The sequence below is a fragment of the Sorex araneus genome, chromosome 2 (genome assembly GCF_027595985.1).
Source record: "Sorex araneus isolate mSorAra2 chromosome 2, mSorAra2.pri, whole genome shotgun sequence".
NCBI classification, from domain to species: Eukaryota; Metazoa; Chordata; class Mammalia; order Eulipotyphla; family Soricidae; genus Sorex; species Sorex araneus.
In genome coordinates, this window is record NC_073303.1 from 237,209,809 (window position 1) to 237,233,577 (window position 23,769).

General features: G+C 54.2%; 1 protein-coding gene across 1 annotated transcript in view; it reads right to left on the minus strand.

The window, feature by feature from the left end:
- The window catches only part of LOC101550987 (complement C3-like), a 33,482-nt gene that overhangs the window by 4,144 nt on the left and 5,569 nt on the right, over nucleotides 1-23,769 (minus strand). Inside the window, exons 9-33 of the mRNA XM_055126353.1 lie at nucleotides 23,572-23,698; nucleotides 22,589-22,704; nucleotides 22,353-22,502; nucleotides 19,731-19,940; nucleotides 19,436-19,642; nucleotides 18,290-18,454; nucleotides 17,336-17,465; nucleotides 16,950-17,021; nucleotides 16,666-16,866; nucleotides 15,185-15,296; nucleotides 14,271-14,356; nucleotides 12,531-12,673; nucleotides 12,055-12,267; nucleotides 11,103-11,169; nucleotides 10,918-11,004; nucleotides 10,568-10,771; nucleotides 9,663-9,738; nucleotides 9,185-9,344; nucleotides 8,302-8,400; nucleotides 5,545-5,701; nucleotides 4,223-4,386; nucleotides 1,596-1,754; nucleotides 1,361-1,420; nucleotides 930-1,020; nucleotides 591-642 (exon numbers count right to left, since the gene is read on the minus strand). Of these exons, the coding sequence (XP_054982328.1) occupies nucleotides 591-642; nucleotides 930-1,020; nucleotides 1,361-1,420; nucleotides 1,596-1,754; nucleotides 4,223-4,386; nucleotides 5,545-5,701; nucleotides 8,302-8,400; nucleotides 9,185-9,344; nucleotides 9,663-9,738; nucleotides 10,568-10,771; nucleotides 10,918-11,004; nucleotides 11,103-11,169; nucleotides 12,055-12,267; nucleotides 12,531-12,673; nucleotides 14,271-14,356; nucleotides 15,185-15,296; nucleotides 16,666-16,866; nucleotides 16,950-17,021; nucleotides 17,336-17,465; nucleotides 18,290-18,454; nucleotides 19,436-19,642; nucleotides 19,731-19,940; nucleotides 22,353-22,502; nucleotides 22,589-22,704; nucleotides 23,572-23,698 (3,308 nt within the window). The remainder of the gene's footprint in view (nucleotides 1-590; nucleotides 643-929; nucleotides 1,021-1,360; nucleotides 1,421-1,595; nucleotides 1,755-4,222; nucleotides 4,387-5,544; nucleotides 5,702-8,301; nucleotides 8,401-9,184; nucleotides 9,345-9,662; nucleotides 9,739-10,567; nucleotides 10,772-10,917; nucleotides 11,005-11,102; nucleotides 11,170-12,054; nucleotides 12,268-12,530; nucleotides 12,674-14,270; nucleotides 14,357-15,184; nucleotides 15,297-16,665; nucleotides 16,867-16,949; nucleotides 17,022-17,335; nucleotides 17,466-18,289; nucleotides 18,455-19,435; nucleotides 19,643-19,730; nucleotides 19,941-22,352; nucleotides 22,503-22,588; nucleotides 22,705-23,571; nucleotides 23,699-23,769) is intronic.

Sequence of the window (23,769 nt, forward strand, 5' to 3'; positions counted from 1 at the left end):
TGAACCTGGGTCAGCCATGTGCAAGGCTAAGTGTCCTTCACGCCTGTACTATCGCTCCGGCCTCACTCTGAGGGGACATAGGATGAGACTTCATCATTTGTTTTTAAATTTTGTCTTTTGGGGTCACATCCAGCAACACTCAGGGGTTCTTCCTGGTTCTGCACTCAGGAACTACTCCTGGCAGTGCTCAGGGGACCCCATGGGATGTCAGGGATCGAACCCAGGTGGGCTGTTTGCAAGGCAAACACCTATCCTTGTCCTTGTGCTAACACTCTAGTCCCATGGAAAAGAGACTTCACTTTAATATTTTTGGTTTGGGGGCCACACCTGGGTGTGCCAAGGCTGACTCCTGGCTCTGGGCTCAGGGATCACCCTAGGGTCCCCAAAAATCAACCCAGCAAGGCAAACACCCTCGCCCTAAGCTCCCTCTTTGGCCTTTAATGATTTTTTGAGTCGGAATATCATAGCTGACAAATTTATTGAAGTTGTTGCTGTTTGGTTTGGGGTCCACAGTGCTCAGGGCTGACTCCTGGCTCTGTGCTTCTCGGGGATCACTCCTGACAGGCTTGGGCTCAGCACCTCTCACTCACCGGGTGCAGATGTCGAGGGACAGACTGCTCAAAGCGTCCTCGGGCTTCTTGACTAGACACAGGAGAGAAAAAGGGAGAGAGATTCCAGGGTCACTCCCATTTGAGAGAACGGCAGAGGATAACGTGGGGTGGGGGGCGCTCGGGAAGAGGGTCAGAGCATCAGGAGAGCCACACCCAGAAGTGCTCAGGGATGACTCCCGGCTCTGCGCTCAGGGGTCACTGCTTGGTAGGGTTCAGGGGACCCTCTTGGATGTCGAGGAAAAGACCTAAATCGGTGCGTGCAAGGCCAGCGCCCTCCCCACTGGACTATCACTCCGGTATCAAAAGTCTTTCTCTTACGTCCAGGAGGGGCTGGTCTGACGGAAATCCTGAGGTCGAAATTCTTACAGGCGACCTTGTCCTTGACCTTGGCATGGTACATCGTGACCACCTGGCAAGGGGGCAGGGGAGAAGAGGAATTGTGCATCTGACTTAGGTTTTTTTGTTTTTTTTTTTCTTTTTGGGTCACACCCAGCGATGCACGGGGGTTACTCCTAGCTCATGCACTCAGGAATGACTCCTGGCGGTGCTCGAGGGACAGTATGGGATGCTGGGAATCAAACCCAGCAAGGCCCTACCTGCTGTGCTATCGCTCCAGCCCCATGGCACCTTAATATTTAATGGAAAAAGGAATTGAACTAAAAAGATAAGAAATGCACTTGACTTTGGGTGCAGAAACTCCCTCAGGGCCCAGAGTAGGGGGCCACGCAGAAGTGGCTGCAGCTTCTTACCGACAAGGTCCCTTCGCCTTTGCCCTTGGCCGTGACAGTAAAATCCTCATTTTTCTTCGTCTGCAGAGGTGGTGGGGGGGTGTCAGAGAAAGGGGGAAGGGAGTTGAGAGCCCTGCCCCCGGGCAGCCTGCAGGGGGCACCAGTCCCACTCGCAACATCCCCTCCAACCCCCCAGGGGAGAGTGAGGAAGGACCCAAGCGTCCTTCCATCTGTCTATCTGTCCGTCTCTACCTACCTCCGCGGAGCGCAGGAGACTGGCAGAGTCCCAGACGATGCGGTGCTTTATTTGGGAGTTGCGGCTGGGCAGGTTGATGGCCACATCCAAGTCCAGGTCCTTGTGGTCAGCCACCTGCTCCTGGTACCTGGCTAAGGCTTGGAACACCATGAAGGTGGCCTGCACCCCACCGGAAAGAGAGAGAGGCAGGGGTGAGGTGGGAGACTAGGAGAGTGGGTAGGATGTGTGGATGAGGGGAGCTGAGGTTCAGGGTGGGGGTGCTGAGGGTGAATCCTGGAAGCCATCAGGGAGGGTTAAGGATGAGATGCAGGGCCGGGGCCGGGGCGACAGAACAGCAGGGAGGGCGCCTGTCTTGCACGAACCAGATCCTGGCTCGATCCCCAGTACCCGGAGCACAGTAAGGAGTGATTTCTGAGCTTGGAGCCAGGAGTAACACCTAAGCATTGCCGGGTGTGGCCCTCAAACAACAATTAAAAAAGACCCAGGGACGGAGTGATAGGACAGAGGGGAGGGCACTTGCCTTGCACGTGGCTTTCCTGGGTTCAATCCCCAGCACCCCATAGGAACCCCTGAGTCCCGCCAGGAGTGATCCCTGAGTGCAGAGGCAGGAATTGAGCCTGAAAACTGCTGGGTATGGGGTCCCAAATAAAAACAAAACAACCAAAAATCAGGGCAGGGGACAGGAGGGAAACTCCGGATGTTGGTGGCTTGAAATGGGCATTGGTGAAGGGACAGGTGTTGGAACACTGTGTGACTGAAGCCCAGTCATGACCAACTTTGGAACTGTGTCTCACAGTGATTTCATTTTTTTAAACATCAAAGAAAATCGAGGGGGTCTTCCATGAGACTGTCAACAGAACTGAGCTTAGCACAGTCCAAGAGCTGGAGGTAGATAGCGTGATCCTGAGACAGTGGGAGGAAGGGGATGAGGGGATGGGGTGACCCAGGGACAATCGGGAGAGGTTGACATCCTGGTGGAGAGGGTGGTGTGGAAACATGGTACCCATAAAACTTGTCATGAAGAGTGAGGCCAACCACGGTGCCACAAAAAAGTCAGGGGCTGGAGTGATAGCACAGCGGGTAAGGCCTTTTTGTCTTGCATACAGCTGACCCGGGTTCAATTCCCAGCATCCCATATGGTCCCCTGAGCACCGCCAGGGGTAATTCCTGAGTGCAGAGACAGGAGTAACCCCCGAGCACTGCCAGGTGTGACCCAAAAGCAAAACAAAACAAAACAAAACAAAACAAAAAAAATAAAGACAAAAATACAAAAAAAATAATAAATCAGTAGGGGTTAGAGAGATAGAACAGTGGGCGGGGGGCTGGTCTCGGTTTGATCCCCGAGCCCCACTGGGAATGATCCCTGAGCAAAGTGCCAGGAGTAAACCCTGAGCACTGCCAGGTGTGGCCCCCAACCAAAACTAAAACGACAAACAAACAAACAAACCTTAATAAATACAAAATAAAAGGGTTGCTGGGGGCCAAAAGAATTGTTAGTGAGAAGGGCACCCATGGTCAATCCTCAGCACCCCACAGGGTCCCCTAAGTCCTGCCAGGAGTAGACCCTGGAGACTCACAAATGAATCTCAGAAGAGAGTAACACACCACAGAGATGTCTCCCCACCCTGTGCCAGGCTAATTTCATCTGGGCACCTTGGAGGGGGCAGGTGTGTCCCTCCACCTGCCCCAAATGCAGCCGCAAACCTCCAGAACCCAATCGCTGCCGTGCTCAAGGCCGACCTCCACAGGCTCGCCCTGAACACCCCACGCGTGAGGATGAATCCGCTGAAAAACCTAGGGATTCGGGACTAGTGACTGAAAACTCCAGGCTTCATGGAGTTGGGGATGGGGGACCTCCTTCCATCTCCCTACCCTTTCCGGTTTCCTGGCAATCACACCCAAGAACTGCACCTGGGTGCCATTTAAGCTCGTTAATGGCCAAGATCCAGAGACTCACAAATGAATCTCGAAAGAGAGCGGCATGCTGCAGAGCTGCCTCCGGACCCCAAATATTTAAAATTTTAGAATTCCAGGAGTGCGTGGCTGCAAAAGCGGCCATGTAACATTTTATACTACTTATAACAACCAATACAAAATAAATTATTTAGTATCTGCCTGTGGGGCAGGCTTGGGTGGTGGTGGTGGTGGTGGTGGTGGAAAAACTTGAAATAATGGTGGTGGGATTGGTGTTGAAATATTGAATGTGATCAATTATTGTGAACAACTTCATGAAAATAAAATTAAAAAAAATTGTTTTTGCTTTTCGGGTCACACCCGGAGATGCACAGGCTTTGCACTCAGGAATTACTCCTGGCAGTGCTCAGGGGACCCTATGGGATATACTGGGGATCGAACCGGGGTCGGCCACGTGCAAGGCAAACGTCCTATCGCTCCAGCCCCCAAAATTAAAAAAAAAAATTTAAAAAGGAGTAAGCCCGGAACACAGCTGGATGTGGCCCTAAAAATAAATAAACACATAAAGACAGGGTTGCTTTGGTCTGGGGAGATGGCTCAAGGGCTTGAACACAGACTCCGCATGCAGTGGCCAGCCTGAGTTCGAATCCAGCCACCAGTGGGGGGTCACAGCACTCGGGGATGCGGGTATCGGGGGCTGCTTGGCCACTTGCCTGGGTGGAGCCGTAGCCACCCCCGTAGTATCTCTGCTCATTAAGCCAGCGCGCCACGGGGGGCACCGAATCGAAGTCCTTGATTTCCAGTAGTGCCAGCAGCGCGTAGGACGTGGCCTCCACGTTGTAGAGCTTCTGGCCCGGCTCCTCCCAGCGGTTCTTGTCTGCGGAGACAACCCCACCCTCAGAGCTCTGGCTGGCCGGGAGACAGCAGCAAGGGAGACTTTGGGGGGCCTCGGGAACCCGGGCCGACATCCGAGTCTGCCCCCTCCTGCCCCATTCTCTCTCCCCGCATTGCCCTGAACCCATTTATCTTGAACCAGCACCCTGTGAATTCAAGGGAGCCCTTGCATAGTTGCCCAGCTTCTTTTCTTGTTTTCTTTTTGGGTCACACCCAGTCATTACACCTGGCGGTGCTTGGGGGACCATAGGGGATGATAGGAATCGAACCAGGGTCGGCCATGTGCAAAGCAAATGCCCTACCATCTGTGCTATCGCTCCAGCCCCATCCGTATTATTTTGTCACCTACGAGTCCTTAGGTATGTATTGGTTTGGGGGCCAGCCCCGGCAGTGCACAGGAATTACTCCTGGCTCTGCACTGAAGGATCACTCCTGGCAGTGCTCCGGGGACCCCATGGGGTGCCAGGGACCGAATCCTGGATGGCCATGTGTAAGACAAGCACCCTTCCCGCTGTGCCATCGCTCCGGTCTTTAAAGCACCGCTTTATTTCCCTATGCCCGGTTAGTTCTGACCCGATCCCTGCACAATCCACGGTACCCCGAAATGAAGCATTCCCTTTTCTCCATCTCTCAAAGCATCCTGCGTTCTCCCGCCACCGGGAGGCGCTAGAGTAAACTAGTGCTGCGTGAGGCCAGGATGACAGAGGGCAAGACACTGTCCCAAGCTATCCAAGCAATCCCTAAGAGCTGGTCTCTAAGGCCCCTTCTCCCCTCCGCGGGGCACACAAGACGAACTACATTTCCCAGCAGCCCTTGCAGCTCGGGACGGACCCCTTCCTTGTCCCGGGCCCAACCCTCCAGACTCCTCCTCCTTTCTCCGGGACTGTGGTGGTGCCTTTCAGATTCAGGAGGGAGGTTGGTCGCCATCCTGATCCAGAGGCTCAGGGGAACCCTGTCTGGTGCCGGGGATCGAACCTGGGTTGGCTGCATGCGAGGCGAGCGCGTCCCCGCTGTACTATTACTCTGCGCCCCCGATAGACCTCCTTGTGTGGTTTAAAAATGTTCCCCGTCCCAGGCTGGCACAGGATGGCCACAGTCCCTCCCTCCCCAGACTCTCGACACCCGCCAAGCCACCCCTCACCTGTGGCCGTGTCCAGAAATTTGGTCAGATACGGATCCTCCAATTTGCCCAGGAGAGACAAGGCGTAGCCAGCAATGGCCGTGCTGTACGGTCTCTTCAACCTCAGGTAGTTGGCTTCCAGAAAATTCCCTGCCTTATTTATGCTCTGTTCCAAACTCTAGGAGAGAGAGTGAGAAATCCTCAGACTTCCGGATTATATACCAAGAACACCAGGCTTGGTACCAATGCTATTTCCCCGAAAATGGGGTGATAAAGAATTGGTCCCATGGGCACGTTTTTAAAAATATTAGTTCTTGAGTCACACCCCACAGTACTCAGGGGATATCCCTGACTCCCGTGCTCCTGATTACTCCTGGTGGTGCTTGGGAGATCCTATGGGATGCTGGGGATCGAACCCAGGTCAGCTGTGTGCTAGGCAAATGCCCTACCCACTCTCTCTTTTTTTTTTAATCTTTACTTTTATTGAATCACCATGAAATACAGCATTACAAAGATGTTCGTGATTGGGTTTCAGTCCGACAATGTTCCAATACCCATCCCCCCACCAGTGTAATTTCCCAATGCCAATGTCCCCAGCTTCTCTCTCTCTCTCACTCTTGCTTGTTTTAGGCATTATGTTTCGTGATACAGATGCTGAATGGTTATCTTGTAGATCCCATTACCTTCTTTCAACACTCAGTTCTTGTTCTTGTCCAGAGTGATCATTTCTAACTATCATTGTCACAATGGCTCCTCCTCTCTCTTAACTACCCTTCACCCCCCACACCTGTATGGTCATTATCAACCGCTGACCTGAGCCATTTTCCCTGGCCTTGGACATTAGTTTCACATTATTTTTTTTTATTTCCCACAAAAATAACGCAGTCACTCTATATCTGTCCCTCTCCTTCTGACACATATCACTCAGCATGATACTCTCCATGTCTGTCCACTTATAGGCCCTGCCCATGCTTGAGTTAGCTCCGTGCAGGCTCAAGAAAACCCTGGAGGGGCTGGAGCAATAACACTGCCGGTATGGCGTTTGCCTTGCACGTGGCCAACCCGGGTTCGATTCCCAGCATCGCATAGGGCCCCCTGAGAACCACCAGGAGTAATTCCTGAGTGCAAAGCCAGAAGTAACCCCTGTGCATCGCCAGGTGTGACCCAAAAAGCAAAAAATAAATAAATAAATAAAATAAATAAACAAAAACCACTTAAAAAAAAGAAAACCCTGGAAATTCTTCTTATTCTTTTAAATTTTGCTTTGTTTTCATTTTGGGCAACACCTGGTGATGCTCAGGGCTTATTCCTGGATCTGCACTCAGGAATCACTGCTGGTGGTGCTCAGGGAGCCCCCAGGAGATGATGGGATCAAATCCTGGTTGGTTGCATGTAAGGCAAGCAGCTGCCCTGCTGGATTATCTTCCTGGTCCCTGGAAATATTTCTTATCCAAGTGTTAGCATCTCAGGCTTCTGTGATAGTACAGTGGGGGAGGGACCGTGCCTTACATACATCCAATCCAGTTCTACATATGCTACCCAGAGTCCACCAGGAGTAACTGCTGACCACAGGGCCAGGAGTCACCGTGCACAGCTGGGTGTGGCCCAGAACCTACCAAAAAACAACTTCAAATCTGAATAATTTAACAACTTGTTCACAAAATTTATGTTTTGAGGGGGCTGGAGTGATAGCACAGCGGGTAGGGCATTGCCTTGCACCCGGGTTTGATTCCCAGCATCCCATATGGTCCCCTGAGCACCGCCAGGGGTAATTCCGGGTGTGATCCAAAAAGCAAAAAAAAAATATGTTTTGAATTAAAACAAAATTTTAAGGGTGGTGGAGGTAGGTGAGATACACTCAATGATGTTCAGGGAACCATATGCAATGATTTAAAGGCTGATTGAACGACCTCTCCTGCCCCAAGTAAGTTCTGGAAATGTATTAGCCAGTCTCTAAATTTAATGATTACTAAGTTCCCTGAGCACTTCTTTTTTTGGGGGGGTGCACACCCAGCGATGCTCAGGAGTGACGACGGGGATCGAACCTGGGTTGGCTGCATGCAGGGCAAATGCCCTCTTCACTGTACTATCTCTCTGACCCACACTGAGCACTTCTTTGAGGCCCTAATCAATTTGTCAATGGGGTCAGAGAGATAAGTCAAAGGTCAGGGCCCCTGGTTGGATCCCCAAAACCGTAGAGCCTCCTACCACTGCTGGAAGTGACCCGTGGGCATGAAGCTGGAACAGCCACTGAGCACTGCCAGATGTGACAAAAGAACCAAGTAAATGAGGGTCTGGAGCGATAGTACAGTAGGGAGGGTGTTTGCCTTGCACACAGCTGACCCGGGTTCGATCTCTGGCATTCCATGAGGTCCCCCCGAGCACTGCTGGGAGGTCAATCCAGAGTGCAGAGCCAGGAGTAACACCTGAGCATCGCCAGGTATGCCCTCTCCACATAAAAGAACCAGCTCAGCTCAATGAATGAAGACTGTATAGGACACACACACACACACACACACACACACACACACACAGACATATGCATGCACGCACACACAGACAAACACAGGACCTACCTACCAGGCTGTTACAATAATCAGAAGAGTTCAGATATGGGGTTTTCTGAAGGTGGGGCCTTGGCTACTGGCTCAACAAGTATTCAGCATTATTAGGAACCCCTCTGTGACTGGGATGTGGAAATTGCCAGAATGCTATACTTCTTCTCTTAAGGCAGATGTGTCCTGGGGAGATCGGGGTGGGGTCGTTGAGGACACTTACATTGACCTGTTCCTGACAAATGTCCCTAGCTTCCACTAGAGCGATGAGAACAAAGGCAGTGAGGGACATGTCTTTCTCCGCTTCATTCTTGAGGCCACCCTAGGGAAACGGGGAACAAAGACAAAGACACATGGGTATCCCAACATGCAAATCCCCCTCCCCTAGAATCAGCAGGATTGGGGCAGGACTCCTTTGCTACTAGTGTCTTCTCAGGAGGGCCAGACTTTTCCATATTCATCCATGTACCTGCCTGTCTGTCCATTTATCCATCGATACATCTGCATACCCATCCACACACTTATTCACTCATCCACTCACATATCCATACATCCACCCACATATCCACACACCCATACATCTATGATCCATCCATCCATCCACCAACAAATCCACACATCCATCAATCCACCCACCCCTCTTTCCATCCATAATCCATCCACACATCTTTCCTTCCATCCTGCAAATGATGCTGGGACTGAATGCTGGGCACTAGTTCTGCCCTGAGCTTGGGACACATGGGGACCAATCAGTACACCCCAAGCACAATTGATAACAAATGAAAGAGTGCTGTGCAGGAGGAGAGGAGAGTGTGTGTGGGGGGGTATGACCCACTCAGCCAGAGGGTAGAATGACACATGGAACCCCCACTTTGAAGACTGATCAGGACTCAAATCTTAAAGAGGGCAGAGGGTGGAGGATGGGAGAGCATGTGCAAAGGCCCTGTGGCTCGGGAGAGGGAGGTTCTTGGAGGTTCTCCTGAAGACAGAGGGAAGTCTCTGAGGCTAGAAAAGCCTGAAAGATCACTCGAAGACAGTGGCTTCCCTGCTCAAGCCCACAGCAGTACCTCCCTGCCCCAGCCCCGGCATGGAATCCTGCCTCTTACAATCATTTCTTGGTGTATCACGGGCGCATCCTCCTGGAAAACCCCATCTGGCTTCTGCTTCTCCAGGATCAGCCATTTGACAGCCCCGCATAAGACCTCGGCGTCCACGGGGATGAGGTTGGAGGCCAGAGAGAAGACCTTGACCACATAGGCGGTCAGCCTGTGGGCGGGCACAGAGTGTGAGCCAATCGGTTCCAGGAAACTGAGACTGCCATCTCAGTCAACCAATGAGCAGGAGACAGGGGCGGGGCCTGCTTCCCTTCCTTTCCTCGGGCTGGGGATGGAGCTTAGTTTTGGTATGTCACTTGCCCACTCGCTTCTGCCGGTTGCCTTGTCTCTGAGAATGACGGAGTTCATTTGCACTGGGTTATGTGAGTGAGATTCGTCTACACCACCCCAAGTGGGACTCCCTCTCTGTGTCTGTGGGTGGTGGCGGGGAGGTAAGGCTGAAGGTGGGTCAGCTGACCTCAGGACTCACCAGGTGCTAGAAGGTCGGCTCTGAAAGGCAGAAAACGCTGAGTTTTTCTGTCTGTAGGTCAGCTGCTGGGTATAGCCTGGAGGAAGGAAGAAATGTGGCTGGAGGAGTGGTTACTGCAAACTGGGGGAATGGGTTGGGGGCTCCCACGGAGGGGATCTCAGTCATATATGCCTGAGAGAAAGGCATAAGGAGGGCACAAGGATTTTCTTTTCTTTCTTTTCGTTTTGTTTTTTTTGGGCCACACCCGGCAATACTCAGAGGTTAATCCTGTATCTGCATTCAAAGGGTCACTCCTGGCAGTGCTTAGGTGACACCATGGGATGCCGAGGATAAAACCCGGTTCAACTGCGTGCAAAGCAAGGGCCCTCCCAGCTGAACTATCTCCTCGGCTCCAGGAACAGGGATTTTCTGTGGGATGGTGGTACAGTTAAGGGAGGGGAGAGGGGTTCAAGTTAGGGACTGGATGCCTGGTGCAGGCAGAGGGTGTTTAAGAGGGGGAGGGCGGAGCTCATGCAGAGGACTTCCTGAGGGCGTGGCCGCGGAGGGGCGTGGTCCCAGGGAGGGCGTGACCCACAAGGGACTCAGAGGGGAGGAGCCTCAGTGAGGGCATGGCCCAGGGAGGGTGGTGTCTCAGGGAGGGCGGGGCTCAGTGGGGCGTGGCATGGTGGGGCGTGGTCCAGGGAGGGCGGGGCCCACAGGAACTCAGAGGGGAGGAGCCTCGGTGAGGGCGTGGCCCAGCGAGGGTGGGGTCTCAGGGAGAGTGGCATTCACACTGGAGGCTCATAGAGGGAAGAGCCTCCGTGGGGCCAGGGCCTTAGGCAAGAGGCTCATAGAGACAATAGGTGCGTGTGCGTAGCAGGGGCCGCGGGTCTCCCCAAAGTGATGGGCAGGGCAGAGGGACGCACCTTTCTTGATGAGTTCTACGGTTTGCGTCCGCTTCTCCAGAGGGTACTTGGCCCACTGCTCCGTGCTGTCCAGGTAATACACAGCGATGACGGTGGGTGTCATGCCGATCATGTTCTGCTCACCGCAGCCAGAGGGAGTGACGATGAGGTGATTCAGCCGCTCCGAGTCGATAGCATCCTCCGTCATCTGGGCCACGGGGTTCCCTGCAGCCGGCCAGGTGGACGCACTCAACCACAGCCCCCGCCCCACTCGATCAACAGGTGGGGTGGGAGCAGGAAGGACGTTTGGGACTGCCCCCATGGCTCCCACGTTGTGACAAACCCTCAGGTCAAGGACAAGTGCACCTTACCTTGTAGAAGGATGCTGGTCTCCAGATCAGTATCTGGCACTTGATCGCTGATATCTAGGGCGTGGATCTCCTCTCTCTGCTCGCCATCTACCGGCCGAATGGGAGACATACAGTGGCACCTGCCCCCTCAGACCCTGTGCCCCATCTCTCCCAGGTCCCCTGGTGGGTAGAGGGGCTGGACTCACTTTGGCCCAGGATTTCCGGATTCAGCGTACGAACGGCCACAGTTCTGTTGACTCTGATTCCTTCCGGCTGCACAAGGGTAGGGAGATCGGATGGATCAAAGGACACACACACACACACACACACACACACACTTCTCAGTGGTGTCTTCTCAGTGGTGTTTGCCTTGCATGCAACCAACTGGGTGGCTTCTCAGTGGTGTCCTTCTGCACTGGGGGCTTTGGCCTGGATGAGAGAGCCTCTGTCCTCTCTGGCTGTGTGGTTGGGAAGTTCTCACTTGATCTCTCAACCCTCAGCTTTCTGGGTGGCAAATACCTACACTGAGTTCCTTAGATGTTGCACGAATTAACAGCATTTAGAAATGCATGACGGGGTCGGAAAGTTCAGCGGGTTGGAGTGCACGCTTCATATGTGGGAGGCTTGAGTCTGCATGGTTCTCAGGCACTGCTGGAGTGACCCCTTTGCCCCCTGCCCCCAACACCCCCCACAACCATCTGCAGCAAGCTGGGAGTAGTCTTAGAACATGGCTGGGTGGTTCAAAGACTGAGAACAAGAGCCACTCAAACTAGGGGTACACCTGGCGGTGCACAGGGCACTCTTGGCTCTGTACTCAGGAATCACTCCTGCTGGACTCGAGGAACAATATGGGCTGCCAGGGATGGAATCCAGGTTGGCCACGTGCAAGGCAAGCATCCTACTCTCTGTATTAGCACTCCAGGCCTATACCCCAACGTTTTTGTTATTTATAGCTTTGGGGCTGCCCCCTAAAATGCCATGCCCAGAGAAGTGGCCCTTAGTTCACTTAAGTCCAGTCCCTGCTTCTGAACTCCCAGATCTCCTCAATTCTCTAAGTGGGTGCAGTTCTTGGAACCCCAGAGATGGGACCTCTGATCAGGATGGTGACGTAGGATGCACAGGCAAGTGGAGGGCCGACAGGGGACCTGAAGGACTCACCACAACCTTCAGGGTCTTCCTGACACCATCAGAAATGAAGTGGTGATAGACAGCAGCTTTGACTTCCACCTCCTGGAGGCCAATCTGCAAGGGCACGATGACAAAAGGGACAGCCACCGAGGATGCGGCCGGGATAACCAGGGTCTGTTGGTGGCGCTTCTTGGCGGTGGCCATGCTGCAGAAGGCTGGATTGTAGAGCAGCTCCACTCTTACCTGCAGAAACGGGGCGGAGACAATGTCAAGCTCCCGCCCCTTGCCCGAGTCTTTCCTCTGTCCAAGCCCCGCCTCCCCTCCTAAGCCCCGCCCCCACCCAAATCCCGCCCTCCGTTCAAGTCCCGCCCCTGCCCTATGTGCACATGCATGTCCCCTCCCTCCTACCCCTCCCCGCCTCTCCTCCTAAGCCCCGCCCTTCATTCAAGCCCCGCCCTGACCCAAGCCCCGCCCAAGCCTCTTTCCTCTCCCCTGCAGTGACCCACCTTGAGTGAGTCAGATGGCTGGTAGTTGTAAAGAATGGCCCGAATTTCCACCTGCTCGTTGCGTACCACCGAGTAGGGGAGCCGTAGGTCGATGAAGAACTTCTTCATCACGGTGACCTCAAAGGGGTCAGCCACGCAGATCCCTGTCGGGTGCAAATCCAATCAGGGGTCGGTGGTTGGTAGGATGGATGGGTGGGGACAGAATTCATTCAACTGTGTGTGTGTGTGTGTGTGTGTGTGTGTGTGTGTGTGTGAGTGAGTGAGAGAGGGGGGGAGGTCCCAGATCCTGCCATTCTGAGGTTCTTGGGGTTTCTTGTCAACCTGGGGAACAGTTGCAACTCCAGCATTCTTCTTTTTTTTCTTCCTTTCTGGGTTACTCCAAGCTCTGCACTCAGGAATCACTCCTGGCGGTGCTCAGGGGACCATATGGGATGCTGGGAATTGAATCCCAGTTGGTTGCATGCAAGGCAAACACCCTACCCGCTGTACTATGGCTGTAGCCTTTAGTTAACTACAATTTAAACTGAAACACAGAGACATGGGCTCAAAAGAGCGCAAAGGCTGAGTGCAAGGTTTGAAGATGTGACACCCAGAGCAAAGCCAGGCACAATCTCTGAGGACAGCGTCCAGAGTGGCCCCTGAGGGTGTTACCCCACTCCTCTCCCCGTCCCCATACACAGTTAAAGCTTATGATGACTCCAGTTTGCTGTGAGCAATTCAGGGTAGTTACGGATGTCAATACTCATTTAGTTGAACTGTAGCACTGTTGTCCTGTTGTTCATCGATTTGCTCGAGCGGACATCAGTAACATCTCCATTGTGAGACTAGTTGTTACTGTTTTTGGCATATTGAATACGGCACGGGTAGCTTGCCAGGCTCTGCCGTGTAGTCAGGATACTCTTGGTAGCTTGCCGGGCTCTCCAATAGAAATGGAGGAATCGAACCTGGGTCGGCCACGTGCAAGGCAAATGCCCTACCCGCTCTAGTCCATAGTTGAACTACAGGCATAAATTATTATTTCTTTCTTTTAACCTTGGATGCTTAAAAAAGTTTTTTAATGGATGTGGAGCTAGAGGGATATTACAGTGGGGAGGGTAATTGCCTTGCATCTGTCCAACAGGGTTTAGTCCCCATTACCCCATTTGGTCCCCCAGCAGTGCCAGGAGTGATCCTTGGACACAGAGCCAGGAGTAAGCCCTGAGCACCCCTGCATATGACCTGCTTCCCAAATGGGTTTGAGATGTAGCTCAGCGAGAGAGCATTTGCCTTGCATGTGTGAGGTCCTGGGTTCACCCCCCAGGAACACACATACACACACACACACACACGATTTAATATTCAAAGGGCTAAGAATAGCCCCTCAGGAGCACCACAAGGTGTGGCCCCCAAATAAAAACTTTTAAGAAAATCAGTGGCGCCAGCAAGTGCAGTGGGGAAGGCATTTGCCATGCGTATGGCTGACCTAGGTTCAATCCCCAGCACCCCACAAAGTCCCCGAGCCCCATCAGAAGTGATCCCTGAGCGCTAGTGTATGCCCTCCCCCCCAAAAAAGAGTGGACTGTGTTACTTACTGTCTACACTCTGCTGCCTCTGCAGTCACAGGGTGGGGGGTGGGGGACAAGGTACATGCCACCAATGAAATGCAACAGTGCTAGGATGGATGAGCAAAGTCCCTGGGGTAGGCTGGGGAGGGAGTTGGGGGCAACTTTTCTCCTGATGACCCAGACACATTTCTCTCACCTTTAGTTTTTGACAGACTCACGGCCAGTATCTCCCAGGTGGTGATGGAATCTTTCAAAAATATGTTCATAAGCTTAGTAGAGACTCTGGATGGGAAGGAAGGGGAAGTTGGAAGGCATTAGTGGTGCGGGGGGGCGGTAAGGGAGTAAAAGAGAGCAAAGGAGAGTTCCAGGAGACAAAGGGAGGAGCCAGCGTGTGGTCCAGTCTCTGCTTTTTCTAAGTGAGGTTATGATTTTCCTGAAGAAAAGATCCTCAGGGGTACATGCAAAAGAAATGAGCCAATCTGAGAGATCAGGTGTATGTCAAATAAAATGGGGTGGGGTCAAGGTATCTGTATCACTGTCATCCTGTTGTTCTTCGATTTGCTCGAGGGGGCACCAGGAATGTCTCCATTGTGAGACTTGTTGTTACTGTTTTTGGCATATCAAATATGCCACGGGGAGTTTGCCAGGCTCTGCCGTGCAGGCCGGACACTCTCGGTAGCTTGCCGGGCTCTTTGAGAGGAACGGAGGAATCAAACCCGGGTCTGCCACATGCAAGGCAAACACCCTACTCGCTGTGTTATTGCTCCAGCCCAAGGTCAAGGTCTATACAAAATAAATGACCCAGTTTTGGGCCTGGGGGGTGCATGCCAACAAAATGAACCTTTCTCGGAACGAGGTTTGAGGGATATATACTCATTCAAATCCATACACATTACATTGTATGTACAGTACAAATGAAATGATTCAGTGTGTGTGTGTGTGTGTGTGTGTGTGTGTGTGTGTGTCGGGGGCCTCGGGGCCGGGTTGGGATGTATGCAAATGAGCTGATTCAATCTAGGGAATTCTGGGCGAGAGGCAAATGGTTTTAACTGGTGTGCTGAGAGGAAGTGGCTTGAAGGACGGTTGAAGTGGGGCTGTCCGGGGACTTACCCATTTTTCTCTGGTCCCTCCAACTTCTCAGTTATGACCCACAGCCAACTCTCCGGGAACTGGGATCGAGAAACGATATCCTCTTCTGGCATTATGTCTTCATCGAGGTCGCCTGGGAAAGAGAAGCCCATTGGCCTATAGAGCCCCATCCCCGCCCCCTTCCCCTGAAGGCCCCTGAGTTATTTATCTCTAGACCTCAGAAGGGTTCCAAGCTATATAGTTACTAGGAAATCATCTTTTTTTTTTGTGGGGGGGGGAATGTGTTAAGATCACACCCACGCTTACTCAAAGGCAAAACCTAAGTATGATCATGTGAGGCAACATACACACCCTGATGGGGCGTGGGATTGGTAACAACCCATGAAATCATGTAAACGTCAGAGACAGAGTGAGAGACACGCTCGAGTTTAGACAGACCAAAGGGTGCCGGAGACCCATCAGGAAAAGGCTACGAGTAATTTGCTCTGGGTCTTTTTCTGATGCAGGAACTACTCCCGGGAAGGGTCTGAGGGTTCCGTGAGGGTGATGCTCCAGCCCCCAACGGCCTCCTCCTCCCTCAGAGCGTCCTCCTTCAGGCACGGGGCCTTTTTCTTCCACAGATGGGGCCTTCTTCCTCAGATAGAGTCTCCTCCCTCTGATAGGGATAGCCTCTCTTCTCATATAAGGCCTCCTTCCTCAGACAAGAGGCTCCTGTAGCCTCAGAGAGCCCTCCTGTCTCTGACAGGGCTTCTTCCCTCAGACACAGCTTCCTCCCTCCTTAGACAGGGCATCCTCCCTCTGATAGGACTTCTTTCCTCAGTCAACCCTCCTAGGGCTCCTCCCTCTGACAGTTTCCCTCAGACACAGTTCTCCCTCCTCAGACAGACCTCCTCTTCCCCTGAGGAGGGTCTCTTTACTCAGACAGGGCCTCTTCCTGTGGTAAGGCCTCCTCCCACTGATAGGACTTCTTCCCTCAGACACCCGCCCTCCCTCCCAGACAGAGACTCATTTTCCCTCAGATAGGGCCTCCTCCCTCAGATAGCCCGGAGGGCCTCCTCCCTCAGATAGCCTCCTCCCTCAGACAGGGCCTTCTCTCTTAGACACAGTCTCCTTCCTCAGGGACTCCTCTCTTAGACATGGCTTGCTCTTTAGCTTCCTCCTCAGACTGGGCCTCTTTCCTCAGACAGGGCCTCCTCCCTCTGACATGGCTGCCTCCTTCAGACAGGATTTCAGACCTGGCTCCTCCTTCAGACAGGACCTCAGACACAGCCTCAGTCACAGCCTCCTCCTTCAGACAGGACCTCAGACATGGTCTCCTCCCTCAGACTCGACCTCCTCCCTCAGCCTCCTCCTTCAGAGAGGACCTCAGACACAGGCTCCTCCCTCAGACACAGCCTCGTCCTTGAGCCTCCTCCCTCAGACAGGCCCTCCCCCCTCAGACGGGCTCTCCTCTCCTCCCCGAGGCCCCATGCCCAGCCCGAGGCGCGCGCACGCAGACTCACTGCGGGCCAGGCCCAGGGGCCTCTGGCGCGCCAGCTCCTGGCGCAGGCGGGTGATGTAGCGGCAGCAGTCGAGGAAGGCGTCCGAGCACTTGCGGCCATGCAGGATGTATTTGATGCGGCGCTCGCAGCTGTGGCCCATGGGGTTCACCCGCATGCCGTCCTCACAGCAGCGCCGCAGCTCCTTGTCCTTGTACTGGCCGGCTGCGGACAAGGGCGCAGGGCTCAGCCTCGCGCCCGGGCGGGCAGGGGGGGGACCCCGGCAGGGCGGGCGGGTGGGCACCCACCTTTGTCCGTCCTCTTCTCCATGAGCTGCACGGAGCGCCGGCGGCGGGCGGCCACTTTGGGGCACTCGGGATCTGGGGACAGGACAAGGCTCAGGCAGGGCCGAGCGCCCGAGCGCCACCGCGAGGAACAACCGGCGGAGGCGACCGGGAGCTAGACAGAAGGCGGAGGCAGCGCCCCCGGGAGAGCCCCTCACCTGTCCTTATTATTATTATTTTTTTTTGCTCACACCCGGCGATGCACAGGGGTCACTCCTGGCTCTGCACTCAGGAATTACCCCTGGCGGTGCTCAGGGGACCATATGGGATGCTGGGAATCGAACCCGGGTCCACCGCGTGCAAGGCAAACTCCCTACCCGCTGTGCTATCACTCCAGCCCCAGCCCTCACCTGTCCTGTGGGTCGTCTGGAGGCCTTTGTCGGTCTTGAGGGACAGCCCTGCATCCGCGAAGACCCCCGCATAGTCCTTCCCGCTGCCGGGGGTGCAGCCGATGTCCGCCTTCTCCACGATGTCCCAGATCTGCGGGGCGCAGGGGGTGCGGCCATGACTAGTCGCCCCACTGGCCAGTCCACCTACCCACACTCCGCCCACCCCGCATCGTTGGAGTGTCCCCAGCGTGGGCCCTTGACCTCACATAGTTTCTTCTTTGGGGGAGGGCCAGGGGGGTACACTTGGCAATGCTCAGGGCTGGCTCCTCCTGGCTCTGTGTTCAGGGATCACTCCTGGAGGTGCTCCGGGGACAATACGGGATGCCGGAGGTCACACCCGGGTCAGTCACATGCAAGGCAAAGTACCCTCCCCGCTGTCCTACTGCTCCAGCCCCCATCGTCCCTCTTTATTTTATTTTGGTTGGGGGGCCACACTCAGCGGTGCTCTGGGGCTATTCCTGGCTCTGCGCTCAGGAGCGTCCCCTGGTGGTGTTCCGGAGATCATGCAGTGCTGGTGATGGAATTCCCTCAGCTGCACGCAATGCAAAGCAAGTACCAATTCTCTGGTTCATATTTTCTCTCTTTTTTTTTGGGGGGGGGGGCGCGGCACACCCGGCGATGCTCAAGGGCCACTCTTGGCTCTGCGCTCAGAAATCACTTCTAGTGGTGCTCGGGGGAACCATAGGGGATGTCGCGGACCTAAAGCAGGATCAGCTGCCTGCAAGGCAAGCGATGTAATCCCTGTACGATCGCTCCAGCGCCCCCATATTAGCCTTCTGAACCCAGACTTCACCCCACACTGGCCTTGTGAACTCACTCCTAGCCCATGTCATCATCAGCTTGCCCAATGCCATCCCATTGCTTCTGCCATCTGGGGTAGGGGTGGGGGTGATGTGCCAGGGGACAGGGACCTACCTTGCTTTGAGTGAACTTGTTCTTCTTATTTAGCACGAACACGCCCTTGTCCACGGCCACCAGCCCCACGCGGGCCCCTTTATCTCCCTCTATCTTGAGGTTCAGCTGCTGCTGCGGCTCATACACCTTCTGCTTGTCCTCACTCCTGCTACTTGTCACCACCAGCTACGCAGAGATCAGAGGGGCAGGAGGGAGAAGTCAGCCTCTTGGCCAGTGTTTTTTTTGGGGGGATTGAGGGGTGGGGTTGAGCATAGGAGAGTGGAAGGAGGGAATGGGAAGTGGGGAGAATGCAGGAAGAACTTCAGATGGTGACAGGGGCAGACAGAGAACAGGGGATGAGAAGGACATGGGTCAGCCAATGGCTTCCTTGCATCTGCTTCAGATCAGTTTAGCTGCAGACCGCCCCAGTGGACAGCAGAGGGAGGGATCCCAGGAATTCAGACTCTGAGCACAGCGATGCGTGAGGGAGACCGAGCCGGCGCCTTCCTGGAAACCCAGGTTCAGTTCCTATGGCATATTTCTGGTCACTGATGCATGGCCAAACAGATCAAGCCCTCACATTCTTGTACTCAACAGGATTTCTCCCCATCCATCCTTCTAATCACCCATCCACACATCCATCTGTCCATCCATCCACTCGATTGTACATTAACGATCATTCATTATCCACTCATCCATTCATCCATTCATTTGTCTGCTCATCTGTTCATCCATCCATCCCTCTAACCACCAATTCACTCATCCACCTGCCTATCCTTCGTCCATCCATCCTTCCATCCATCTCTCCATCCACCCATCCATCTCTCCACCCATTTGTCTGCCCATCCATTCATGAATGGTCCACTTGTTCATCCATCCGGTCACACATCCATCTCTCCCATCCATCTTGTCCATCTTCTTATTAATTGTCTACTTATCCATCCATCCATCCATCCATTCATCCATCCATCCATCCATCCATCCATCCATCCATCCATCCATCCATCCATCCATCCATGCACCCATCCATCCATGAGGAAGAGAGAGGGAGAGAGACAGGGAAAGGGGATGAGAGGGAAGGAGAAGAGGGAGAGATGGGGAGAGAGGGAGAGGGCCGGGTGGGGGAGGGAGAGGGGAAGGGAGACTCAGGGAGGGTGACGCACTCACGGTGCCCATGCATGAGTCCTTGACATCCACCCACACGGAATCAGCCACCACCTCCCTGTTCCCGTCGGCCCGAATGAGGGTGTAATAGGCCACCAGGCGGAAGGAGGGGATGAAGTCTTTATTGATTTCCATCTGCAGCACCACCAGATCCTGGCCGTCCTGTCGCACTTGCCGGTCCACCTTCATCAGCTTCCCCTTGCTCATGACCTGGGGGACAGTTGGGGGTGGGGGTAGGGGTGAGAGTCTTAGATGTGGGAGGGAGATGCCTTGGGGCAGGAACGAGGGAGTCACAAACCAGGTAGGTGAAGTATTTTATCCTGTTTTCCAGGCCGGGGTCCGTGCGCACATGGAAATTGACATTGATCATCTCCCCTGGCTGGAGCTCCAAGCGGGGCACCGAGAGGTGGAGGTAATTGTTGGAGTTGCCTTGGGTCTTGTAGGGCTGGGCGTGCATGGTGTTCACCGCTTGCTTTTCCCTGGGGATTCTGTCCTTCTGTGTGCGCACCTGAACCAGGACAGCAAAAGGGTTTTCCCAAGTGACAATGATTAGACATTCAAAATGTGTGTGTGTGTGTGTGTGTGTGTGTGTGTGTGCGGGGGGTGAGGAGGTGTGCCTGGAGCAGTAGCACAATGGATAGGGTGTTTGCCTTGCACGCAGCTGACCCAGGTTCGATTCCCAGCATCCCATAGGGTCCCCCGAGCACTGCCAGGAGTCATTCCTGAATGTATGAGCCAGGTGTGACCCCTCTGCATCTCCAGGTGTGACCCCCCAAAAAAAAGTTTTGCTGGAGCCTTGGGGGGGCAGAACTATAGTAAAGTGGGGAAGGTGTTTGTTTGCCTTGTATATGGCCAGGTTTGATCGCCCGCATCCCATATGGTCTCCCCAGCACCACCAGGAGGAATTGCTCATCAGAGAGCCAGCACAGCGGGGTGGGAGCTCACCTCACATACAGCTGACTTAGCTATGGCACCCTGGCAATCCCTGGCACGCTGTAGGGGCCCCTGATCCCCGCCAGGAGTGATTCCTGAGTGCAGAATCAGTAAAAACCCCGAGCACTGCCCGGTAAGACCCCCAAACAAACTAGGGGCTGGAGAGATTGTACAGTGGGAAGGGTGCTTGGCTTACACAGGCCTGATCTGGGTTCAATACCTGGCACCCACCCCTTATGCCCTCTCCCAAGCACCACCAGGAATTATTCCTGAGTGCAGAGCCAGGACTAACCCCTGAGTATCCTTAGGTGTGACCCCCCCCTAAAAACAACCCAAAACAAACAAAAAGTATGGTAATGAGTGTGGTGTTGGAATTATGTGAAAGAGAAGCCATGATTGACCGAATTTTAAACAACAGATTCCCAATACAAACATTGTAAAAAGTAATATTAGGGGCTGGAATGATAGCACAGTGGGTAGGGCATTGCCCTTGCACACAGTTGACCTGGGTTCGATTCCTCCGCCCTTCTCAGAGAGCCTGGCAAGCTACCGAGAGTATCTTGCCTGCACGGCAGAGCCTGGCAAGCTCCCCATGGCGTATTGGATATGCCAAAAACAGTAACAATAAGTCTCACAATGAGAGACGTTACTGGTGCCCGCTCAAACATAACTGATGAGCAACGGGATGACAGTGACAGTGACAGTGTGTCAGGTTTGAAGAAGTAGTACAGCGGTGAAGGTGCTTGCCTTTTATGAAGCCAACCCAGGTTTAGTCCCAGCATTCCATAAGGTCCCCTGAGCCCCTTCAGGACTGATCCCTGAATGCAGAGCTAGGAATAAGCCCTTAGCTCTGTCAGGTGTGGCTCCAACCCTCCCCTTTCCAAAAAAAAAAAAAAAAAAGGAAAGAAAAAAATAGGTTCCTAGGATTCAGGAGAGATAGTGAGAGGGTAAGTTAAGGCATATGGTCTAGGTGGAATACAAAAATACAAAACCAATTTTCAGATAGTGGGGGAGAGCGGGCAAAAGACTAGACTGCAAGGGCTGGAGCAATAGCACAGCGGGTAGGGCATTTGCCTTGCACACGGCCGACCCGGGTTCCATTCCCAGCATCCCATATGGTCCCCTGAGCACCACCAGGAGTAATTCCTGAGTGTAGAGCCAGGAGTAACCCCTGTGCATTGCTGGGTGTGACCCAAAATGCAAAAAAAGAAAAAAGGACTAGACTGCAAGGGCACTTTTGTGGTGGTGGTTAAGCCTTAACACACTTGTAGCTACCTTAATGATAATACATTAAAATAATAAGACAAAATCATTTCATGGAAGGATGGGAAAGTGCTTGCTGAGTGTGCGTGGGGTATTCAATTTCACTCCCAGCGCCACATGGACCCATGAGCACCACCAGGGGACTCTGGTGGCCCTTGGGAGGCTAAAACAAAAGACAGACACCCTGCACAGCTGTCCCAGTAGCTGCCTCAGGACATCTGCGTTCTACCCTCTTACACTGCGCAGACATCAGCGGAGTTGAACAGATGAAAGAGAAGTTTTGAGACCAGGGGTAGGGTCCTGGATGACCCAGGGGGCTTGGATGCAAACCCAGGGCTCCTTCCTGGAACACCTGTGCTGAAGGCGGTGGGGGGAGGGGCGGGAGCCATGGGCAGAGCATCCAGCCAAGTCACAACCACCACACCCCAGTCCCACCCCAGTTCAGCCCGCCCAACTGAGCATGACCACGCCCACACAGCAGACCATGCCCACCATTACTTCCACTGCCTCTCAACAGACCACGCCCACACATTCACGGCCACGCCACGCCCATAACCACGCCCCTCGGCCATCCTCACTCCCCAGTCATACTCTTACCAGTGATCACGCCCAGCCACGCCCCTCACCCGTAACCACGCCCAATCACGCCCCTCACCCATAGCCACGCCCCAGTCACGCCCCCTGGAGCTGAGGAGAACTGGTCAGAGGCTGGAGAGACACTCACGGTGATGGTCAGGGGGTCCTGAGTCTTGCGCGTGTTGATGCTCAGCTTGGCCACACCGTCTTCCCCAGTGATAGACTGCACGTTATTGAATCCTTCTGTCACCACGGGCACGCGAACCGCGGGGGAGCCGTCAGGGTTGGTCACGGACACCTGTGTGAGGGGAGCGGCCACCAGGAGGTTTAGGTGAGCCCGATGTGCAGGGAGTGCAAGGAGGGGCGGCCAGCCTGGGTTCTCACCATGAGGTCAAAGGGCATGGCAGGCTTGAAGTACTTGGGGGTCTTGGTGAAGTGGATCTTGTAAGGGGAGTCGACGATGGGGATCCGGTCACTCTCTGCCTCCACCATGTCGCTGCCTGAGGCGGATGGCTGTGAGGATGGGCTGCCCCGACACCCCTCAGGGCCAGGCGTCCCTGTCTGCCCCCCTCAGATGGAGCCCACCTTCATGCTGGGGGCCTCCTCCCTCAGACCGAGCCTCCCCCTTTAGATTAAGCCACCTTCCTCAGACTGAGTCTTTTTTTTTTGGGGGGGGGAGTCACACCAGCACTGCTCAGGGGTTACTCCTGCCTCTTATCTCAGGAATTACTCCTGATGGTGCGCAGGGGACCATATGGGATGCTGGGAATCGAACCTGGGTTGGCCGCTTGCAAGGCAAATGCCCTATCCGCTGTGCTATCGCTCTACCCCCGAGACTGAGTCTCTCTTCACTTTAAATCTTCCCCCTCAGCCTGGGCCCTCGCCATCAGAATGGATCATGTGCTGTGAGTGGGCCTCCCCACTCTCCTCAACCCTCTGACTGACTAGATAAGGATACTAAGGTCCCCTTTGACTGAGTCCTATGAGGGTATTGGGCCTCCTCCCTCAGATTAGACCACATGCTTCTCAGAGTGGGCCACACAGTGGACTGAGCCTCCTTGCTCAGACTAGACCACATGGTTATTGGTCTACCACCCTCAGACTAGACTTCAAGGTGACCTCCCTCCAGAAACTGGATCATGTGGTGGTCTAAACCTTTCTCCTCAGGCTAGACCACAGGCTAGATGATACTGGCCTCCCCCCTCAGATTAGATCACATGATGGTAATAGTCCTTCCTTCTCAGACTGGGCCACATGGTGGGCTGCGGGTCTCTTCAGACTGGGCCACGTGGTGGTAACTTGGCCTCCCCCCTCAGACAGGACCACAGTGGTGGTAATTGGGCCTCCCCCATCAGACTAGGTCTCACCTGACTGCAGGATGACGGTGACTGACACATACAAGGACTTTCCCACCAGAGCGTTGGCATCCGAGGGTTGCACCCCGTCCAGCAAGACCTTCCGGGAGAGACTGGCCTTCCCGACGCCGTCCTCAATCTGCAGGGCAGTGGGGGCTCAGTGGGGGCCAGGAGAGGGCACTGGGGGTCGGTGGGGGGCTTCAGAGAGGG